This window comes from Tachyglossus aculeatus, chromosome 4 (genome assembly GCF_015852505.1).
Source record: "Tachyglossus aculeatus isolate mTacAcu1 chromosome 4, mTacAcu1.pri, whole genome shotgun sequence".
NCBI lineage: Eukaryota > Metazoa > Chordata > Mammalia > Monotremata > Tachyglossidae > Tachyglossus > Tachyglossus aculeatus.
Window position 1 is genome coordinate 64851010 of NC_052069.1, and position 21011 is coordinate 64872020.

At 38.9% G+C, this 21011-nt stretch overlaps 1 protein-coding gene across 3 annotated transcripts in view; it reads right to left on the reverse strand.

The window, feature by feature from the left end:
- The window catches only part of NEK7 (NIMA related kinase 7), a 176622-nt gene that overhangs the window by 28781 nt on the left and 126830 nt on the right, over positions 1-21011 (reverse strand). For all 3 annotated transcript variants that reach the window (XM_038745467.1, XM_038745466.1, XM_038745468.1), the window contains one exon: positions 2222-2316. In XM_038745467.1, coding sequence (XP_038601395.1) covers positions 2222-2316 — 95 coding nt within the window. The remainder of the gene's footprint in view (positions 1-2221; positions 2317-21011) is intronic.

A 21011-nucleotide genomic window follows, 5' to 3' on the forward strand; every position in this document is an offset into this window, starting at 1 on the left:
AGTTAAAAACAAAGATGATGTGTTCTCCAATGATTGTTTTGAATTTCAATTACACTACTGTATTCATTAAAGTCATACTGAAGCTCAGTTTAACAGAGAGGAGGTGAAATATAAATGTCAATTACACCTTGACAAAAGGTGCCATAGTTCATCCAGACTTCTTTTATTAGGTGGAAATCCAGAAACTAATAAATGAACAAAAATGAAATTGATTTTGAAAGCACTTTATGAAGGAAATGATAAAAAAACGCAAAGAATAGGGGTGAGATGGAGAGATGAAGAAGACCCCATTGTCTTAAATTTAGTATGATTTTACTTTGATGAGCAATTTAATTAGACCCTGGGTTGTCTGAAAATGGGTTCATTCTTTGAAGCCAAATAATAATATAGATGGACTTTTCAATTTTGAATTGGAGGCTTGAATATTCTTGAAACAAATAAACAAAAAAAAAATGCTTGGCAAAACTTTCAGGACACTACTTCTAGCTCCAGAGGTTTGGGGGGCATTTTTTGGTTTGTTTTCTGTTTTCAGTATTATATCAAAATTTGAATCTGATCTTTGTAATGAGAATCAATCTGTGATGAAATTTAAAAGAAAAGGTAAAATTGTGTTCTGCACTATTTGCGGATCTGGCCTAAAAGTGTCTCAAACACCTAAAATGTAAAATTGTTTTTAGTCATGCTCTTAATTATGACTCCTCGGGATTTTACCTAAGTCGAGTAACAAAGTTATGTTCTACCAAATACTGATATGATCACAAAATTACTGTAATTATACTATTGTCTGAGGAACGGTTCACATATGTTATGTTTCCTGAATTAATTTTTATATTTTGTATTCCTATAACAGCCTGAAAGTCAAAACAATGAAATCTGCTCTCAGGGATACTGGAATGATTTTTCAGTTACGTGAGTCTAACAGTGGTCCTTTAAAATTCATTTTAGCAACAGCAACAAAAATAAACTTGAAAACCTTTACAAGTTCCTAAATATATGCAGTACACTTTGAACATATTATATAATCACCATTTGATAGACGACATAGGCATTATTTACTGATTAAGAAAAACTGGTGGAGGCTTTTACTTCAAGTTCAAATTACAGTAATAAAAATAAATTCCAAGTGTTTGCAGGCTCATCAAATCAGAGGATCTCATCTATACCCTACAGTACGTTTCTACATTAGAACCAGAAATGAAATTTCTGAAAATATAAAATGTAAATCAACTTCCATGGGGAGGCTTTTAGATTTTTGTCATTACGAATACAATAAAATACCAAACTGATTTTATGTATAAGTCATTTAGCAAGTAGGTTAAAATTTAAAATGAACTTCATCTCAAAGTTGCCTCAGAGGTTACTTGGAGCTTAATTTTCCCCCCAAGTAATGTATTTTCACTGTAAAATAGAATTTGGAGAACTTCATTCTATGTAAATTAATTTTTCAACTTATGCTGCATTCCCTGAATACATTGCTACTTTGCTTTTTCCTTCTCCTATCACAAACACCACATGGATATTTAAAAACCTTCAATGTCTTATGCTTATTAGATAATTTACATAAAAGACCAAAGAGAAAGCAAGTCAATTTTTTTTAGTAACATCAGAGTTCAGTTACACCACTATAACTGGAACAAAATAATTTTTTCCAAGCAGCAGTACAGCCTGCTCATTTACTATCAAACCAGAATTTCAGGAAACTGAAAACAAATGAATCCTGTTCATAGAACACTACGATTGGAACATTCTGTTCATTTTGGTTCCTGACTACATTTCTGTTCTTCTCTTACTCTTGGGCTGCCTTTTTACTAAAGCGATAAATTTCTATTTGAATCTAGTCAAAGTGTTTCAAAGGTAGTCAGGAAAACGATCACTTTCATTACCTGCTGAAATGCTGTTAAGGATTTGAGATAAAAAGTTAGCTGCAACAACGTATAAAATATAATTTTTTAAAAATAAGATGACTAGATGCCAAATACGTATAGCTTTAATCACGTATGTTAATTATTTTGAAATTTCTATATGAATTCAAATTCAATTCATGAACAAATTCAGTGCTTCAAATTCCATAATGTGAAGTATTTGCTTATACAATTATATACTCATCTTCTGCCATATATTGCCAAGAAGTACAGTATACAAGTGGACCTTTAGATAGATACATCGTCACTACATAAAGTATGAACACAATATTCAGGCTTATTGGATTTATCAATGTTACCTCATAGAGTAGACAGCCGAGAGACCAGATGTCAGATTTGAAGTTGTATCCATTTTCATGTATCCTCTCTGGAGACATGTAATAAGGTGTACCCACTGAAAAAAAAAACAAAAAACAAAACACTGAGTACTAAAAAATGGAGGAGCAGATACATTGTAAAAGTACACAAAAACTTACAGACCTCTCAGTACCTCTACAAGAGGTCATAAAGAAGAAATCCCACATAACTTGGTTTTTAAATTTCCACAAGAATTGACTGAGACCACCTCAATGTTCATAGTTCATTGTGAGCTATCCAAACAAACTGTATGTTTTCTTATCCTTATTTCAAGGTGCTTCATTTGATAACTCTATTGGAAGCCCCACTGAAGTCTGTGAGCCCCATATGGGACATGGACTGTGTCCAATCTGATTAGCTTGTATCTACCCCAGCCCTTAGTACAGTGCCTGGCACATAGTAAGCACATATCAAATACAAAAAAAAAAATAGAATAAGCAAATATATAAACTGTATAACCCCTGATTTTCAATTTTCCTGCTTTAAAAAATGGGATCCGTACATCTACGATAGTCATTGAAAACATAAGATTCTTTTACAAAAGAACAAGAATATATCAGTTTGAGAAACAAATGATTTAAAAAATGATCTTATCTCATCCACAGATCTAACCCTGGGATAACAGTGATGAAGACTCTAGTCACTAGCCCCATATTGGCTAATTCTGTGACCTAGGACAAGTCTCAACCTTTCTGAACTTCAGTTTCTCAATCCATATTATGACGACAGACAAACCTGGCCCTTCCAAGATTTAAGCTTTTCAAAGGCACTAGAGAAATGAAAGGTCCTATTATTCCCAATACTGTTATGTCAGAGAACAAATTTAAGTTGGGTAGTTTTACTGACTGAATGCTAAATCCTTGGCTTTTTGTTTTTAGTTGCTGCTTTTCAAAATCAAATTGCTTTCCAAATATCTAAAAAAAAATACAGATCAATGTGAATCATATACTTGATTTTCAAAGTGAGATGCCTTATTATCTTTGCATTAACAAACTAGAGCTTCCTATCATCTCGCACTGGAATAATATCGCAGTGATTGGCTTGGAGAAAGAGAGCCTTGACTATGTGGCACATTTTACCACTAACTTAGTTCGTAAAGTTTGTTGTGTTTTGTTTTAGCTTTCAAAAACATCTTTATGTGTGAGTCACGAATGTCATCTGGTAACTAGATCATGGGAAAGGAGCTATTCTCAGTTCAGGAACCATGGCAGCTATGGCTTCCAGCATCAAAATAAAGAGTTAAGAAAAACAAGGAAAGGAAGTCTTGGACTAAAAGTTGTTTATAAGCAATATACGTACTTTAGAGCTTCGCTTTGATTAACAATGGGCAAAGGAATTGGGGTGGTCTCTCCAAAAGTAACAGAGAAAAAATGAATTGGAATGAAAAAGGAAATTAATTTAGAAATGCCTAAAGAGAACAAGTGTTGAATGACCCTTCTTGCCAAATTCTATATATGAACACCAGTTCACTCATTCATTCATTTGATCATATTTACTCATTCATTCAATCGTATTTATTGAGCGCTTACTGTGCGCAGAGCACTGTACTATGCGCTTGAGCACTTACTTTGTGCAGAGCTCTTGGAGAGTACAATACAACAATAAAAAGACACATTCCCTGCTCACAACAAGCTTATGGTCTGGAGCGGGAGACAGACATTAATATAAATTAATTAATGAATTAATTAATTACAGATAAGTACATAAGTGCTGTAGGGCAGGGAGGAGGGATGAATAAAGGGAACCAACCAGATATGTAAATTTACCAATTTAAAAGCAATGCAGAATGCAAACAATCCTACAATCCTACTCATACCTTTTACAAATGGCAAAGGCTCCAGATTAACGAGATTGATGCTTGAGATTTCTCAACAAAATAATGCCTTCCAAACTAGTAAGCCTCTTTTACATATAAGACACAAGATGTGGGGTTCAGATTTACTCTCTCTATTTAAGGAAAGGAGTAAAAGGTTTAAGAGTAAAGGACTCGGAACTGGTTATAAATATATACCTATTGTTGCTTTAAGACATAAAGCAAGTACCTGGCATTGAGTAATGTGCCAGAAACAGGCTTCACAGAATCCACAGGGGGCAGCTGAAAACACTGAGGTTTGAAGGTTCATAGTTTACCAAAAGCAAAGGTAATTTTAACCAGTAGCTCTGGGAAACCTGCTGATACATTAGGGGTTTGATAGGAGTGTGAAAGATTGATGATAGGGAAAAAGAAGAACAAATGCTAGCATTTTACGGAGTTTAGCCTTAGAATAACACCGTAACTGCAATACAAACTGAAGCCTCCAATGACGGGCAAGAGAAAGAGGAGGAGAAAAATAGTGTTGCAAATTCTGCAGAGGTAAACTCAGAAACACTTAGGTAGGCAAAAAAAAAATATCTCTACCCTCATTAAGATTAGCTTGATGACTTGACAAAAAGTTATAAACTTCACATTTTACAGTACTTCTTTGAAGTCACATATTGGCTACATATGCAAACTACAGTAGGAACACTCATTTATTAAACACTAAATGTCCCTAGACAATAAATAGCTAATAAAGTCATAATTTACCAGGAAAAGATAGTTATATGGGTTAAATATACTTTGTTCTAAAGCACCGAGCACGGAACCATTAGTCTTTGGAAATGAAAATTCACATAAATCATACACACAAGGCACATAGAAACATTTACATTTGGGCTGGGGGATCATTCAGAAAAAGTATTTAACCTAGATATGCCAAATTTACACAAAAAGCACTGACTTTTCACCTTCTTTTTTTCTTTTGCTAACAAAACAAAGTTCAGTGAATATTACTTGAGAAGAACTACCAATATTCAGGGCAAGGGTAATCACGAAAGAATGAATTATACGAGGGAGAAAATGGTGAATTTTATCTTCATATGACCGATGGCCTAATTATCAGCTTTACCTCTTGAAATCAATGGTGGGAACCTTCATGAGGAAGCAATAAGAAGATAGCCTGCAAGTGAGAATAGAGCATTGGATTTTCTTCTTTCTCTCCCTCTGACTCATTGAAGATGGAGTGAGGAGAGGGAGAGGATTAAGAGGTCATGGGAAGAGGAAGGGAAGGAGTTAGGAAGGGTTCTTACCCTTGTTATGAAGAACAACCAATATTAGTAATTTATTTACATATCTGTAATTTATTTAAAAATCTCTCATTAAAGCATTTATCTGTAATTTATTTATATTAATGTCTGTCTCCCTCCCTCTATATTGTAAGTGAACTATGGGTAGGGAATGTGCATTCATTCATTCAATCGTATTTATTGAGAGCCTACTGTGTGCAGAGCACAGTACTCAGCACTTGGGAAGTACAAGTCGGCAACATATAGAGATGGTTCCTACCGAACAACGGGCTCACAGTCTAGAAGGGGGAGACAGACAACAAAACAAAACAAGTAGACGGGTGTCAAAACTGTCAGAATAAATAGAATTATAGGTATATGCACAGCTATATGTCTGCTATATTGTTGTGTGGTACTCTCCCAAGCACTTAGTACAGTGTGCACTTAGTGCACACAGTAAGCACTCACTGAATACAACTGATTAATCAATTGTGATTGATTAGCTGTGATAGATTAGCAGGTTGGCATTAGAGATGTAAAACGAGCAGGCTGGGTTGTCCTAGGAAATCAGAGAGGTAAGGGAGGTAAGGTAGAAGGGGGTAAGGTGATTGAGTGCTTTAAAGCCGATGGTAAGAAGTTTCTGTTTAATGTGGAGGTGGACAAGCAACCACTGGATGCTCTTGAGGAGTGGGAAAACGTGAACTGAATATTTCTGTAGCAAAATAATCCAGGAAGCAGAGTGAAGAATGGACTGGAGTGGGCAGAGACCGAGGTAGGGAGAACAGCAAGAAGCTGATGTGGTAATCAAGGTAGGAGAGGATAAGTGCTTGGTTTAATGTGGTAGCAATTTGGATGGAGAGGGAGAGGTGAATTTTAGCAATATTGTGAGGTTGAACTAATAGAATTTAGTGACAGATTGAATATGTGGGTTGAATCAGAGATATGAGTCTAGGATAACACCAAGTTTACGGGCTTGTGATACGGGAGGACGGTGATGCTGCCTACAGTGATGGGAAAGTCAGTGGGAGGACAGGGTTTGGGTGGGAAGTTAAGGAGTTCTGTTTTCAACATATTTAGTTTGAGGTGTCAGAGGGACATCCAAGTAGAGATGTCTTTAAGGCAAGAGGAAACATGAACTTCGAGAGGAGAGATATCAGGGCTGGAGATGTAGATTTGGGTATCATCCGCAAAGAGGTGGTAGTTGAAGCCATGGGAGTGACTGAGTTTTCCAAGGGAGTGGGTGTAAATGGAGAATAAAAGGGAATGCAGAACTGAGCCTTGAGGACTCCCACAGATAGAGGCTGGGAGGCAGAGGAGGAGCCCACGAAAGAGACTGAACATGAGCTCCCAGAGAGCTAGGAGGAGAACTAGGAGAGGACAATGTCACTGAAGCCAAGACCGGACTGAAGCCAAGACTAGGAGAAGGGGGTTGTCAACACTATCAGAGGCATCTTAGAGGCTGAGGATGATTAGGATGGCTTAGAGGCCGTTGGATTTGGCGGTAAGGAGATCACTGGCTACCTTTGATAGGGCAGTTTCTGTGGAGTGAAGGGAGCAGAATCCATATTGCAGGGGGGTCAAGGAAAGAATTGGAGGGGAGGAAGTGGCGACAGCACATCTAGACAGCTCGCTCAAAGAGATTGGAGTGAGCCATGGGGTCAAGGGAAGGTATCTTTTTTAGGAGAGGGTGGAAGCTTGATTGGAAATTTAAGGGTCAAGTAGGATGAAACTTAATAAACATTCCTGTTTATTTTGAAACCGATGGGGATCTGCTTATTTCAGTACTGATGCAGTGACAGAGCAACAAAAACATATTTGTTCACTGATAATGTAAGTACAATTGACCTGTAAAGTTCCCGATAGCCTAGTGGGTAGAGCACGGGCCTGGGATTCAGAAGGACCTGGGTTCTAATCCCAGCTGCACTGCTTATCTGCTGTGTGGCCTTAGGCAAGTCATTTAACTTCCCTGTGCCTCAGTTACCTCATCTGTAAAATGGGGATTAAAACTGTGAGCCCCATGTGGTACAGGGACCGTGTCCAACCTAATTAGCTTGTCTCTACCCCAGCACTTAGAACAGTGCTTGACACATAGTAAGTCCGTAACAAATACCATTATTGTTATTATTATTATCTCTTAAGAAATGGACAAATTCAGAAAAATTTACTTTATGCCCTTTGCATCAGAGTATATCTTCTACAAAACAAGTCACATCTTTTCTTTAAAGAGGGCCAGATAGCTCTCCTTCATGAACTGGTTATACTACATTTGTAATCATCGCATAGATCTTACTGGGCACTCAACTACTAAAGCTGCTACACTGAATTCTTAGTTCAAATTCACAGGCCTAAAATGCCAAAGGTCCCCAAGGGAAAAAAAAATCAATCAATCAAACTTATTGAGTACTTACTGTGTGCAGAGCACTTTACTAAGTGCTCGGTAGAGTACAATATAACAATATAACAGACACAGTCCCCATTATTTCCTGTCTAATAGTTTCAATTGAATATATCTGAGCTTTGATTGCACTTTGGCAATGTCCATTGTAAAAGTAAATAAAAGTATCTTGCTGAACTTTTAAATGACAAAATCAGAGAGATAGAAGAAACTGTTTGAGGTCACCAAATCCAGCCCCCTTGCCGCAACTCTAGATTGATACGAGAATAAACTTAAAGGATGAATGGATTTCTGTTCACAAATCTTCACTGATGAAGACTCTAATACCAACCTACTCACTGTACCTCGATCTCATCTATCTCACCGCCGACCTCTCGCCCACATCCTGCCTCTGGCGTGGAACGCCCTCCCACTTCATATCCAACAGACTATTAGTGTCCCCACCTTCAAAGTCTTACTGAAGGCACATTTCCAAGAGGCCTTTCCTGACTAAGCCCTCAGTTCTTCTTTTCTCACTCCCTTCTGCATCACCCTGACTTGCTTCTTTTATCCACCATGCCCCCGTCCCAAGCCCCACAGTATTTATGTACATATTCATAATTATTTATTCATATTAATGTCTGTCTCCCCCTCTAGACTGTAAGCTCATTGTGAGCAAGGACTGTGTTTGTTATATTGTTATGTTGTACTCTCTCAAGAGCTTAGTACAGTGCTCTGAACACAGTAAGCACTTAAGACGACTGATTAAGAATCTGCAATCTACCTCAGTTGCCTATGCCTGCATTTTAACACTTAATGAAAAAAATTCCTATGTCCAAACAATCTCCCTACTGCTGCACTTTATACACATTTACTCTTGTTTAATCCTCTGTAGGCCAATTGCCTACAGTGTGATTTTGGGGAAATCACTTAACCTCTCAGTGTCTCAATTTCCTCATCTGCAAAATGGGAGTATTAAATATCTGTGTTCCCTCCCCTTGGACTCTGAGCCTCATGTGGGAGAGGGACTGTGCCCAGCCTGATCATCTTCAACCCACCCCAGGGTTTAATTGATTTAGGACAGTGTTTGGCACACAGCAAGTGTTTGTGTACCCCAAGTGGGATGTGATTATTATATATCTACTCCAGTGTTTAGCAGAGTGCTTGGCACATAGTAAGCACTAACACTTAACAAATTCCACAATTATTATTATTATTATTATTACGAAGAAGAAATAATCAATCAATGAATCACATTTACTAAGCACTCAACTGTGTGCAGAGCACTCTATTAAGCACTTGGGAGAGTACAATGTAACACAGTTGTTGTGCATGTTCCCTGCCCAGTGGAGCTTAGAGTCTAAAAGGAGACGAAGACATGAAAATAAATTACAGTATGTACACAAATGCTGTGGAGCTGAGGGTGGGCAGCATTCAGAACAGTGCTCAACACACAGCAAGCGCTTAACAAATACCTTTATTATTATTATTATTAAATCCAAGGGCGGCAGAGAAGGGAGAGGGAGTAAGGGAAATGAGGGCTTAGTTTGGGAACCCCTCTTAGAGGAGATGTGATTTTAAAAAGGCTTTGGAGATGGGAAGAGTGGTGATCTATAAAAATATATAAATAAAAACCACTATTATTTATTCTAAAAGGATTCCTTCCAGGTTCTTGTATGTCGCATGCATTTACACAGCTCCGTACCATGAGGGAACTTTCTTTATAGCTTGTTTATTTTAAAACAAATCAACCATCACAACAAAAAAGAATGTGATTTCATGTTGGTTGAATCAGAGCTCCCTAAATGGAAAGTGCACATTCATATGCACCTCAGAGAACGACGCTCACTGCTCAAGTCTCCTAAAGCAAGTGTTATCTCAGAGATATCTATTTGTAGGGAGATAAACACCAGGGAAAAGAGGACTAATATTGACTCTGATTTCCAATCAAGGTCTTAGGTGTAGTAATAGAGAAGTTATAGTGCTCAATTTAGTGTGCGGCAATAGATTACATTATTTGATGAAAAACCAAATTCAGTAGAGTATCTCTAGGATGAATGTCATGAAAATTCTCCATAATCAGCCGAAGGCTCCCTCCTTTCATAAACAATCCAAGTATTGTGAATGTGTAAGATGGAAACAGTAAGTTTCCAACAATAAGTATTCCAACTCCTAGAAGTGGAGGCAGGAAAATACAAGGATAAAAGAGGAGCAGTCACAAAGGGATAGAGTAAGGCTGTCTGTGATGAGAAAATAGAACAGAACGGAGCAGAAGGAAAAATGGTAAGAATCTGGATTTTGGAGGAGATGAGAGGCACACACGTTGGTAGAGCCCACCCAGAGAACATAGAACAGTGCTTTGCACATAGTAAGCGCTTAACAAATGCCATCATTATTATTATAGTGTAAAAAACTGCGTAGGGACAGAGACCTCCAAAAACTGCGAGACAGAAAGGATAAATATTCAGAGAGAGCAGATACAGATAAAGAAATCTAACCTAATAAGGAGAGGCAATGATAAGTAGTGTTGTCTAGTGGATAAAGCAAGGGCCGGGGAATCACAAAGACCTGGATTCTAATCCCAGCTCCGCCACTTGTCTAGTGTGCTACCTCAGTTCCTTTATCTGTAAAATGGGTATTAAGACTGTGAGCCCCATGTGGGACATGGACCATGTCCAACCTGGCTACCTTGTATCTACTTCAGCTCTTAGTACAGTGCCTGGCACATAGTAAGTGCTTAACAAATACCATTTTTAAAAATGACATGGGCAGAGGAAGAAAGGAAGAGAGTGATAGGAGATATAGGTGGATAAAGTAGAAGCAGATACAAAGATATTAAATAGACAGAGATACAAAAAGGCAGATGCAGAGATAGCAGTGAAATTAAGCTAATTATGTTGTTCTGTACTCTCCTAAGTACTTAGTACAGTGCTCTGCGCATAGTAAGTACTCAATAAATATGATTGATTAATTAAGATGCATAAAGATAGAGGCACTGAGGTGAAACGACTGTGGTAAGTACCGAAATAACGAGAAACATGGATAGATCCACGGCCGACAGACAAGGACGCAGATCCACAAAACAGAGTTAATGGCTGAGATGACAATGGATTCAAGCAGAGGGCTTTAAAAAATCAATAAAACAAAGATTTTAAAAACATAAAACAGGAGTAGATGGGAGAGGTGAGAGTGCACGGAAAGGTAGAAGAGAGAGGATTGAAGAGAATCGACAAATACATTTCAAATTCATCCGTTTGTAAAAGGGGTGTTAAATATGTTTCAAATAAGCACTACAAAACTTTTGCAGCAGTTCTTTCGAGGATTTGAAATTCCTATGTCGAACAGGACGGCATATTGAGCTGAAAATCACTTGAATGAGTTGTTCCTATGGTTGAAAACACAATGCAGAATCATTTAAGTCTAAAGAATTATAGAGAGGCAGAAATAAATCAAAGGTGATGATCCATGCACAGCGGGGGCTAGTGACAGTGCTGGTAATACACATATGCTGTTTTTTGAGGCCAGAAGCCATCTTGAACTCTGAAGAGGTACAAGCTGAAGAAATATCTAAGGAACAAGAGAAAGGTGCTAGCGTAAGGTGTGGAAGAAACAAGCATCGAACTGCAGGTGGTACTTGCGCAGAAAATGAAGCGGTTTAATATCCGGTTCGAGAACTCTAATTTTCGACATTGAATTCTTAGGATATCACACTTGGAAATAATGTGGTAACTCTGGATTGTTCACTCAGGAGAATTCAGTGTGAGATTTCCAATGTCTGTTTTTAAATAGAGCCCAACCTTATACTACCACCCTGCTAGCAATATCACAACCGCAAAATGTTCCTAAGTAAAATTCTATTGTATTACCATATCCAATGCTTTTGTAAAGACAATCACTGTCTTTTCCAGCTTCGAAAGAGAAAGATACTTTAAACAATTTTTGAAGAAAGGATAATTATTTTCCCAACTGATTTCAAATATTCAGCCCACTGGCAAACATCAATGGGTCCAATTCAGCCTAAAGGTAAAGGCCCAGCATCCAGAGATTTAATTGAGAGCCGCATGGGCCAACTGAAAAGCAAATTTTGGTTCTCAGCCTTTATTCATCTGTAGTATATTGAAACACCCTTCATGGGGTAAGTAAAATATCACATAAATTGATGCTTTCATTCCTTTTTCCAGTTTTTTTCTTGAGAAACCAGTCATGCTTCTAAACATACCTTAAAAACCACACAAAATCAGGAGTATGACTTTGAGCTTTTTAATTCCTTTTGAGAAATTCTTTCCTGCGCCCTGAAATATCCTCTGTGCTACAAAGTGCGTGCAGTGAAATAAAAGCACCATGATCTAATTTACCCGCATCAAAAGTTTCAGGCATAGCATCTAGCTCCATCCAGGCCTCTCTTCTCCTTTTAAAGTTTCATGGAATAAGGTAATATGTGGGGAAAACCAGAAATTGCAGAAGAGCAAGGGAGCCATCATTAAGGAAGCCAAAACAGCAAATAAATAGGAGAATTGCATACAATTGATAAGAAGTAATCTTTCTGCTTTACTCTGCCTAGGTCAGACCTTCATGACAGTCCATACTGCTGTCTACTCTTAGTCACCACTCTTTGAAAATGATGGTATGGAAAATACATGACAAAGATTAAAAGCGCCTGGGATTGTTTAGTCCACAGAAGAGAATGCTACTGGATGATTTAATATCTAGGCTTCAATCAGTCAATGGTATTTATTGAGCACTCACTATGTGCTGAGAGCTTGGCATAAAATGTTCTATGTGCTTGGGAGAGTACAGTACAAGAGAATAAATGCAAACCGGGTTGTTGTCCACACACATGCCAAATGAATTTAAATAAAAGAGATTTCATTAGGATGGAAGGAAGCACTTCTCAAACTTTAAATTTTCAATCAATCAATCAATCTGATTTATTGAGCACTTTCTGTGTGCAGAGCCTAGTTTGTAAAACTTCCATTATTCATGATATTAAAGGAAAACAAAGATAAAAACCTGCCATAGCCGGTTTAACTGTTCTCTTAACTGGAGAGAGGGGGCTATGCTTAGTACTTTCTAAAAGGCCCTTCCATTTCTCTTGTTTTAGGATTCTAGGCATTGTGCTGGATAAAGATACTGCAGTTCTAGGTAATGTGCTGGATAAATAATAATGATTGTATTTGTTAAGCGCTTCTGTGTGCCAAGCACTGTTCTAAGCACTGAGCATCATTCTAATGAATAGACTCTAGACTGTGAACTCGTTATGGGCAGATATTGTCACTATTGTTGTATTGTACTTTCCAAGTGCTTAGTACAGTGCTCTGCTCACTGTAAGCACTCAATAAATACAATTGATTGAATAAATGAATAAATGAATGATGACCAAATAATAACTTTTTTATTTAACTAGTACCATACATCTTAACAACTCCTCAATTGTTCACATAGAGAAAAACAAGTCCAGTATTTCAAGTAAAAACAGAATACATGCACCTGGATTTCTTTCCAAAAACCATAAAACACCACGATAAAGATGAAGTAGTAAGCAATTACAAGTCTAGGGGTAGCAGGGGAAAAGGGAAAAAGGTGAATACAAACAATTAGAAAATAAATTTAGAAAACCAGTGAGATGAACCACACATTACAGTCTTTGTAGTGGCATTTGGATTGATACTATTCAAAGGATAAGCTAGTCAATAAATAGATTAATACTCAACAAGTAATATGAACTATAATGCTGTATAAAAGCAATGGGGGCTTCCAAACACTTTGCCATGTAACAAAAAAAGTCAATCTGTGTGAAAGTTTTCAAATGTAAATTTGCTTAAAATTTTGATTAAATTAAATCAAGATTTGTTTAAAATCTTGATTAAATTAAATCAATCAGTAGCGTTCACTGATCATCTGTTCTGGGCAGCCCTGTAGCAAATCCATGGGAGAGCACAGCAGAGATAAAGATAATCACTGGATTACAATCCAATGGGGGTAGACAGACAAAATAATTTAAATATGGGCAGAAAAAGAGACTGGAAACATGGATATGCGGTTGACTAAGTGCTTGAACAGTCGAGTACGTATACATATATATATATATATATATATATATATATATATATATATATATATATATATATATATAAGTGCTTAAAGAAGCTGAGTGCACAGGTGCTGAAAGAATGGAATGACTCTGACCTGGGAAGAAAAAAATATTAGTCATGCAAAGCCCCATGGAGGAGGCAGGATTTCACCAGGGCTTTCAAGATAGAGAGAACTACGGTAAGATTGATTTGAAAGAAATGTGAATGGCAGGCCTTCCCTGACTAAGCCATCATTTCCTCTATCTGCCCTCCCCTCTGAGTCAACTACGCACTTGGCTAAATATCCCTTAAGTACTTGGATACTATAAACTGTATGCTTGTTGTGGGCAGGGAATGTGCCTATTTATTGTTATAATAATTATGGTACTTATTAAGCACTTACTATGTGCCAAGCACTGTTCTACACACTGTTATATTGTACTCTCGCAATCATACAGTGCCCTACACACAACAAATGCTCAATATACAAGTGATGGAATGAATGAATGAACCCCAGTCCAACAGTCACTTATCCTTGTACTCTACTATTTTCCCTCTCTGTAATTTCTTCTAATGCCGTCTCCTCCTGTAGACTGTAAGCAAGTCCACAAACTCTATTGTACTTTCCCAAGCACTCAGTACAGTGCTCTGCATATACTAAGGGCTCAGTGAATACCACTGACTGATTAACTGCAAGCGGGACAGAAGCAAGGAGTCAGAAGCAGGAGAACTGGGAATAAGATTAGTTTAGGAAGAATGAAGAATAGTAACAGGGGTGTGGTGAAAGTAGAAAATTGATAAGCAAGAGGGAGAGAGCTGATGGGAAAATCTTCAAACCAATGGTCAGGAGATTTTTGGCTTGATGGGTAATGGGTAACAAATGAAGGGGCTTCCTGGAAAATGCCTCAGTCTCCCCGAACCCCAAAACTGCCTAAGCACACGACCTAGGATGGAAGGGTCCAAAAGGACATAGGATGTGAAAAGACGTTTATCTATATAAAAGCCAATGACGTCAACATACACACTGTTTAGACTGTGAGCCCACTGCTGGGTAGGGACTGTCTCTATATGTTGCCAACTTGTACTTCCCAAGCGCTTAGTACAGTGCTCTGAACACAGAAAGCGCTCAATAAATACGATTGATGATTGATGATGATGATGTACCCGCCAAACCACAAGAAGCCTGCTTCCACAGACGGATCACCATCAGTATCATCAGAAACGTTTACTGAGAATGTACTGTGTTCAGAGAATTGCACTAAGCACTCAGAACATACAAAGTAAGAGACATAGTCCATTCTTTGAAGAATTACACCTGGAGAAACGTAGTCAACTAAATATGAAGTGATATTTGGCTTTATCTTTTGTTTTTTCTACATCTCCAGATCCTCGGACTCCAAGGCCCATGCTCTACCCACTTAGCCACACTGCCTCCCCACTACTTCAATCAATCAATCAATCGTATTTATTGAGCGCTTACTATGTGCAGAGCACTGTACTAAGCGCTTGGGAAGTACAAATTGGCATCACATAGAGACAGTCCCTACCCAACAGTGGGCTCACAGTCTAAAAGGGGGAGACAGAGAACAGAACCAAACATACCAACAAAATAAAATAAGTAGGATAGAAATGTACAAGTAAAATAAATAAATAAATAGAGTAATAAATATGTACAACCATATATACATATATACAGGTGCTGTGGGGAAGGGAAGGAGGTAAGACGGGGGGATGGAGAGGGGGACGAGGGGGAGAGGAAAGAGATAAAAGTGACAAAGAGGCTTGGCACAAGCCAGCTACAGAGCTAAAGCTGTAAGAAGAACCAGTATCTCACCCCCTAATCCTAAACACAGCGATCACCTCGTCTCCCCTAACCCCCAAACTGAATTAATATTTGGCATAGGATAGAAGGAAAGACAATGTGAAAAGATTTCGATCCATATGAAAGCAGATGACATCACCATATATGCCGACGAACCTGCTAAGCCCCCAGGGACCTGCTTCCTCAGACTTCTCAACTCTGCTCATCTGTGGGGCCAACCCACTTCAGCGACACTCCAAATGGGCACACCTGAACCCTAGTAGCAGCGTGGCTCAGTGGAAACGGCCCGGGCTTTGGAGTCAGAGGTCAGGGGTCCAAATCCCGGCTCCGCCAATTGCCAGCTCTGTGACTTTGGGCAAATCACTTAACTTCTCTGTGCCTCAGTCACCTCATCTGTAAAATGAGGATTAAGACTGTGAGCCCCCGTGCGACAACCTGATCACCTTGTAACCTCCCCAGTGCTTAGAAAAGTGCTTTGCACATAGTAAGCACATTATAAATGCCATCATTATTATTGTTATTATTACTACTAGCAGACACTGTGCCATTTATGTTTTCAACTTGAAATGGATATGAGATGTCCAAAGACGCTGGCCGAAGACAATGGCCGAAGACGGCCTAGTGATCTCAGAACGTTTTCTGCCGGTCAGGTGTCCCAGTCCAGTCCCCCTCCTTCCCTGACCTTTCATTCATTCACTCATTCATTCGTATTTATTGAGCACTTACTGTTTGCAGAGCACTATACTAAGCACTTGGAAAGTACAATACAGCAATAAAGAGAGACATTCCCTGCCCACAAGGAGCTCACACTCTGAGGTGGGGGGGAGGCAGAAAACAATACAAGCAAACAGACAACAGTGTCAATAAATAAGCCGACCTCTTCCCTGCTGAGAAGGTGGTAAATCCGGGGCCCACTGTGACCTTCTGCTGGCAAATGTGAGTGCCCAGGGCCACCATTCATTCATTCAATCATATTTATTGAGCACTTACTGTGTGTAAGCACTATACTAAGCATTTGGGAGAGTACAGTATAACAACAGATATATTCCTGCCCACAACACAGTCTAGAGGGGAGATGGATATGAATATAAATAAATAAATAGATGAATATATAAATGAATTACAGATATATACAGATATATACCTTTGTGCTGTGGGGATGGGAGAAAGGATGAATGAAGGACCAAGTAAGAGTGAGCCCACTGTTGGGTAGGGACCGTCTCTATATGTTGCCAACCTGCACTTCCCATGCGCTTAGTACAGTGCTCTGCACACAGTAAGCACTCAACAAATACGATTGAATGAATGAATGAATGAATGAGTGGCGTGGAAGGGAGTGGGAGAAGAGGGCTTAGTCAAGGAAGGCCTCTTGGAGGAGATGTGCCTTCAATAAGGCACATGGCTGGTCACTTCATCTTTCATCTTCATCCTTATTAAGAGTGTGAGCCCCATGTGCAACGGGGACTGTGTCCAACCTGATTAACTTGTATCTACCCCAGCTCTTAGAATATTGCTTGGCACACAGTAAGCACTAAAAAGTGCCATAATTATTCTTATTAGTGCCTGGATTTCCAACAGGACAGGCTTTTGCTCCTGAAATCTAGCCTCTCTACTTGTGCCATGATCCCTATCTCTTTGTCACCCCTTTAAATCCTTGTTCTCCTCCTCCTCCCCTTATGCTTACTGCTCTTTTTGGGTCTCCTCCCCACTTGGGTCTATTGCATTCAGCCATCTGGATCATCCTCATAAAATGCTGTTGAGAATCTAGTATTCCACTTTTGAAAACCATTCAGTCACTTCCCATTCTTCCTACATCAAACAGAAGCTTGTGACAATTGGTTTCAAAATGCTCCATAAGCTGTATTCTCCTCACCAGCTGCTATATACTCTTTGGTCCTCCCAAACTAACTTCACCAGGTGCTATACTCTTTGCTCCTCCCAAACTAACCTAATTGTACCTTTTCCCTGCTCCCCCATTTCTGACACTGTTCCCCCTGCATGGGACTCATTCATTCATTCATTCAATCATATCTATTGAGCGCTTACTGCATGCAGAGCACTGTACTAAAGCGCTTGGAAAGTACAATTCAGCAAGAGAGACAATCCCTACCCAACAATCCCAGTCTAGAAGGGGGGAGACAGACATCAAAACAACTAAACATCAAACTCCCTCCCCACTTCAAATCTATCAAATCTCCCTTTCCAAACACTCCTAAAAAACCACCTCCTTCCCAACTACTTCCTTCCCACTGCCCTGGTTAGTTCATCCCATTAGCCGCTCCTATATGTATAGCCTTAATTACTGCATTCATTTATTTTTTTTCTTACTTTGGCTCTTTCCAGTTTTGTTAATGTATTTCTCCAGTTCCTGCTGTACACATTCTGAGTCTGCTTCTCTCCCCTTTTGATTATAGGGAAGGTGTCTTGAAGGCACTCAACAAATGCTAATGAATATATGAATGAATAAAAAGGATGGCTCTCTCTATACACACACACACATACATGTATATATACATATATATATATATATATATATATGCATATATATTTACAAAAACAAAATTTGGTCTAAAATATTTCTAAATTCCCCAAATTTAGAAATAAGTGATATTGATGAAAATGTATGTAAAACATTCTTCAGGATTCCAAATCGGGGATGCTGCTAGGCACTTTTTGTTCAAAAATAAATGCTTCATTCAGAATATAGCTATATGGCAATGGCTAGTTAATTTTGGAGTAAAATCCCAAGATGTCCAGAAACAAAGAGAGGTCCCCTAGGAGAGAAAGGTACTCCGGCTGACTTTCATTGCAGCACACGATTAGATCTGGCCAGCTTCAGGGCACATACGGACAAGACCCTACTGATAAAATCCATCTGTTATATGCCTTAGTAACTATTTAACAACCTTGTAGAATTTGTATGCTATTTTGTTGTAAGTCTGTGACATTTTACCTATACATCTGGATAAACTACTAGCATATGTGATTTTTCCTCCAAAAGAATTTGTAGGTTATGTATCCCTTTTATAATAACAATAATGGTGTTTATTAAGCACTTGCTGTGTTCCAAGCACTGTGCTAAATGTCAGTATAGATATGAGGTGATGAGATAGGACGTGGTCCCTCTCCCACACGAGGCTCCCTGCTTAAGAGGGGCAACTCACTAGAACATAATTTGTGATAATTTGTTGAATAGTATGATGCTTATAACTTAAAGAACTGTCTATATGCTGAGCCCATTGTTGGGTAGGGACTGTCTCTATATGTTGCCGATTTGTACTTCCCAAGTTCTTAGTACAGTGCTCAGCACATAGTAAGCGCTCAGTAAATACGATTGAATGAATGAATGAATGAATGAGGTAGATAACTACACAGTCCAAACACACGGGACTCAAACATTTTCATTCATTCATTCATTCATTCAATAGTATTTACCGAGAGCTTATTGTGTGCAGAACACTGTACTAAGCGCTTGGGAAGTACAATTCGGCAACAGATAGAGACAACCCCTACCCAACAATGGGCTCAAAGTCTAGAAGGGGGAGAATAATAATAATAATGATGGCATTCATTAAGCGCTTACTATGTGCCAAGCATGGTTCCTGGCAAAGTTATCAGGTTGTCCCACGTAGGGCTCACAGTCTTAATCCCCATTTTACAGATGAGGTAATGGAGACACAGAGAAGTTAAGTGACTTGCCCAAAGTCTCACAGCAGACAAGTGGCAGAGCCGGAATTAGAACCCATGACCTCTGACTCCCAAGCCCATGCCCTTTCCACTAAGCCACGCTGCTTCTCGCTTAAATTATTATTAGGAAATTATTTGACAACTTAGTAGCTATAATATATCTTAATGTATAAATAGTCAGTAGTCTACATAGTATATTCTGTCTTATTGTTGGACATTTTGTTGATTGTTTTCGACACTTGGCCCATTTAGTAGTATCGGGCAATTAATGAGATAAAGCAACACAGGGTGTTGCCAGAAACTGTCCTCCTTGGGTTTTGGCTCAGAACTGAATATTGTTTCCATGGCACATGGAAGTACGATGAGAGGGAACTGGGTAGTCTATGATTTCCTTTATAGGGTTAGTTCCTCCATGGCTTGCATTTTAAGTTGTGGCTGAATAGATAGGAATATCAGAACTTCCAAAATTTGGGCTTCCCCAATCAAAAGGTTTTCTTTCCAGTTTAGTCAATTTATGCCCGTAGACACCTGGTTTAAAAAAGCAATTTGGAAATTTAATTTAGGTTTCCTAAATTGGAGATTTCCTCCAGTTGAAATTTTACGGATTTTTTTTAATTTGGGGTTTATTTTTGTTTTTTAAAAAATGACTCCAGGGTCCAAGTGCTCCTTGCAAAGGTAGGAGGCAGCACCAATGATGATTCCCTGAGTTAGTGGTGACATCACTATCAAGGGTTTGTTTGGAAATGGGGATGACTGGGACTCTTCCTAGATGGAGGTCCTGGATGGAGGGATGGGTGGCAAAAAGTAGAAGGCCCTACATGCCACAACAGCGGAGCACCCCCCTCTTTAAGGGAAGCAGCCTGACCTCGTGGTTAGAGCATGGGTCTAGGGATCAGAAGATCATGGGTTCTAATCCCAACTCTGCCACTTGTCTGCTGTGTGGCCTTGGGTAAGTCACTTCACTTCTCTTTGCCTCAGTTACCTCATTTCTAAAATGGGGATTGAGACTGTGAGCCCCACGTGGGATAGGGACTGTGTCCAACCTGATTTGTTTATATCCACCCCAGCGCTTAAGTACAATCCCTGGCACAGAATAAGTGCTTAATAAATACCATGATTATTGTTATTTCTCCAGTTTCCCCAACCCCACAGTGGTTGTTCTTATTAGCTTTGCTGCTGAGATGGTAGGAAAAGAGGGAAAAACAGTGCAAATGGCATGGGGTGGGGGATGCCCAGAGTCAAGGGAGGAGGGGGTAAGGGGCAAGAAATAAGCAGCCAAAGTGTCTCTGCAACCAGAAAGGCCCAATCTAGGTTTTAAGGGTTTAACCCAAATTTTAAAGCATGAGACGAGAAGTAGAAATTAAGGTAAAACCGTATAAAAGAAACCCCAAATCTAGACCCTCACTCTAGGAATGGCTATTAGCTTGAAATTCCTACAGCCTTACTATATGGAGATGCCCTTTGGTTCATTCACTCTTTCATTCAGTTGTGTTTATTGAGCACTTACTGTGTGCAAAGGACTGTACTAAGTGCTTGGGAAGATACAATATAGCAATCAACAGACACATTCCCTGTCCACAATGAGCTTACAGTCTAGAGGGGGAGTCAGATATTAATATAAATAAATGAACGAAAAAAATCTGGTTCAAACACAACACTGCAGACAGTGAGAATGGTCCCTTGTATTTGTGAGA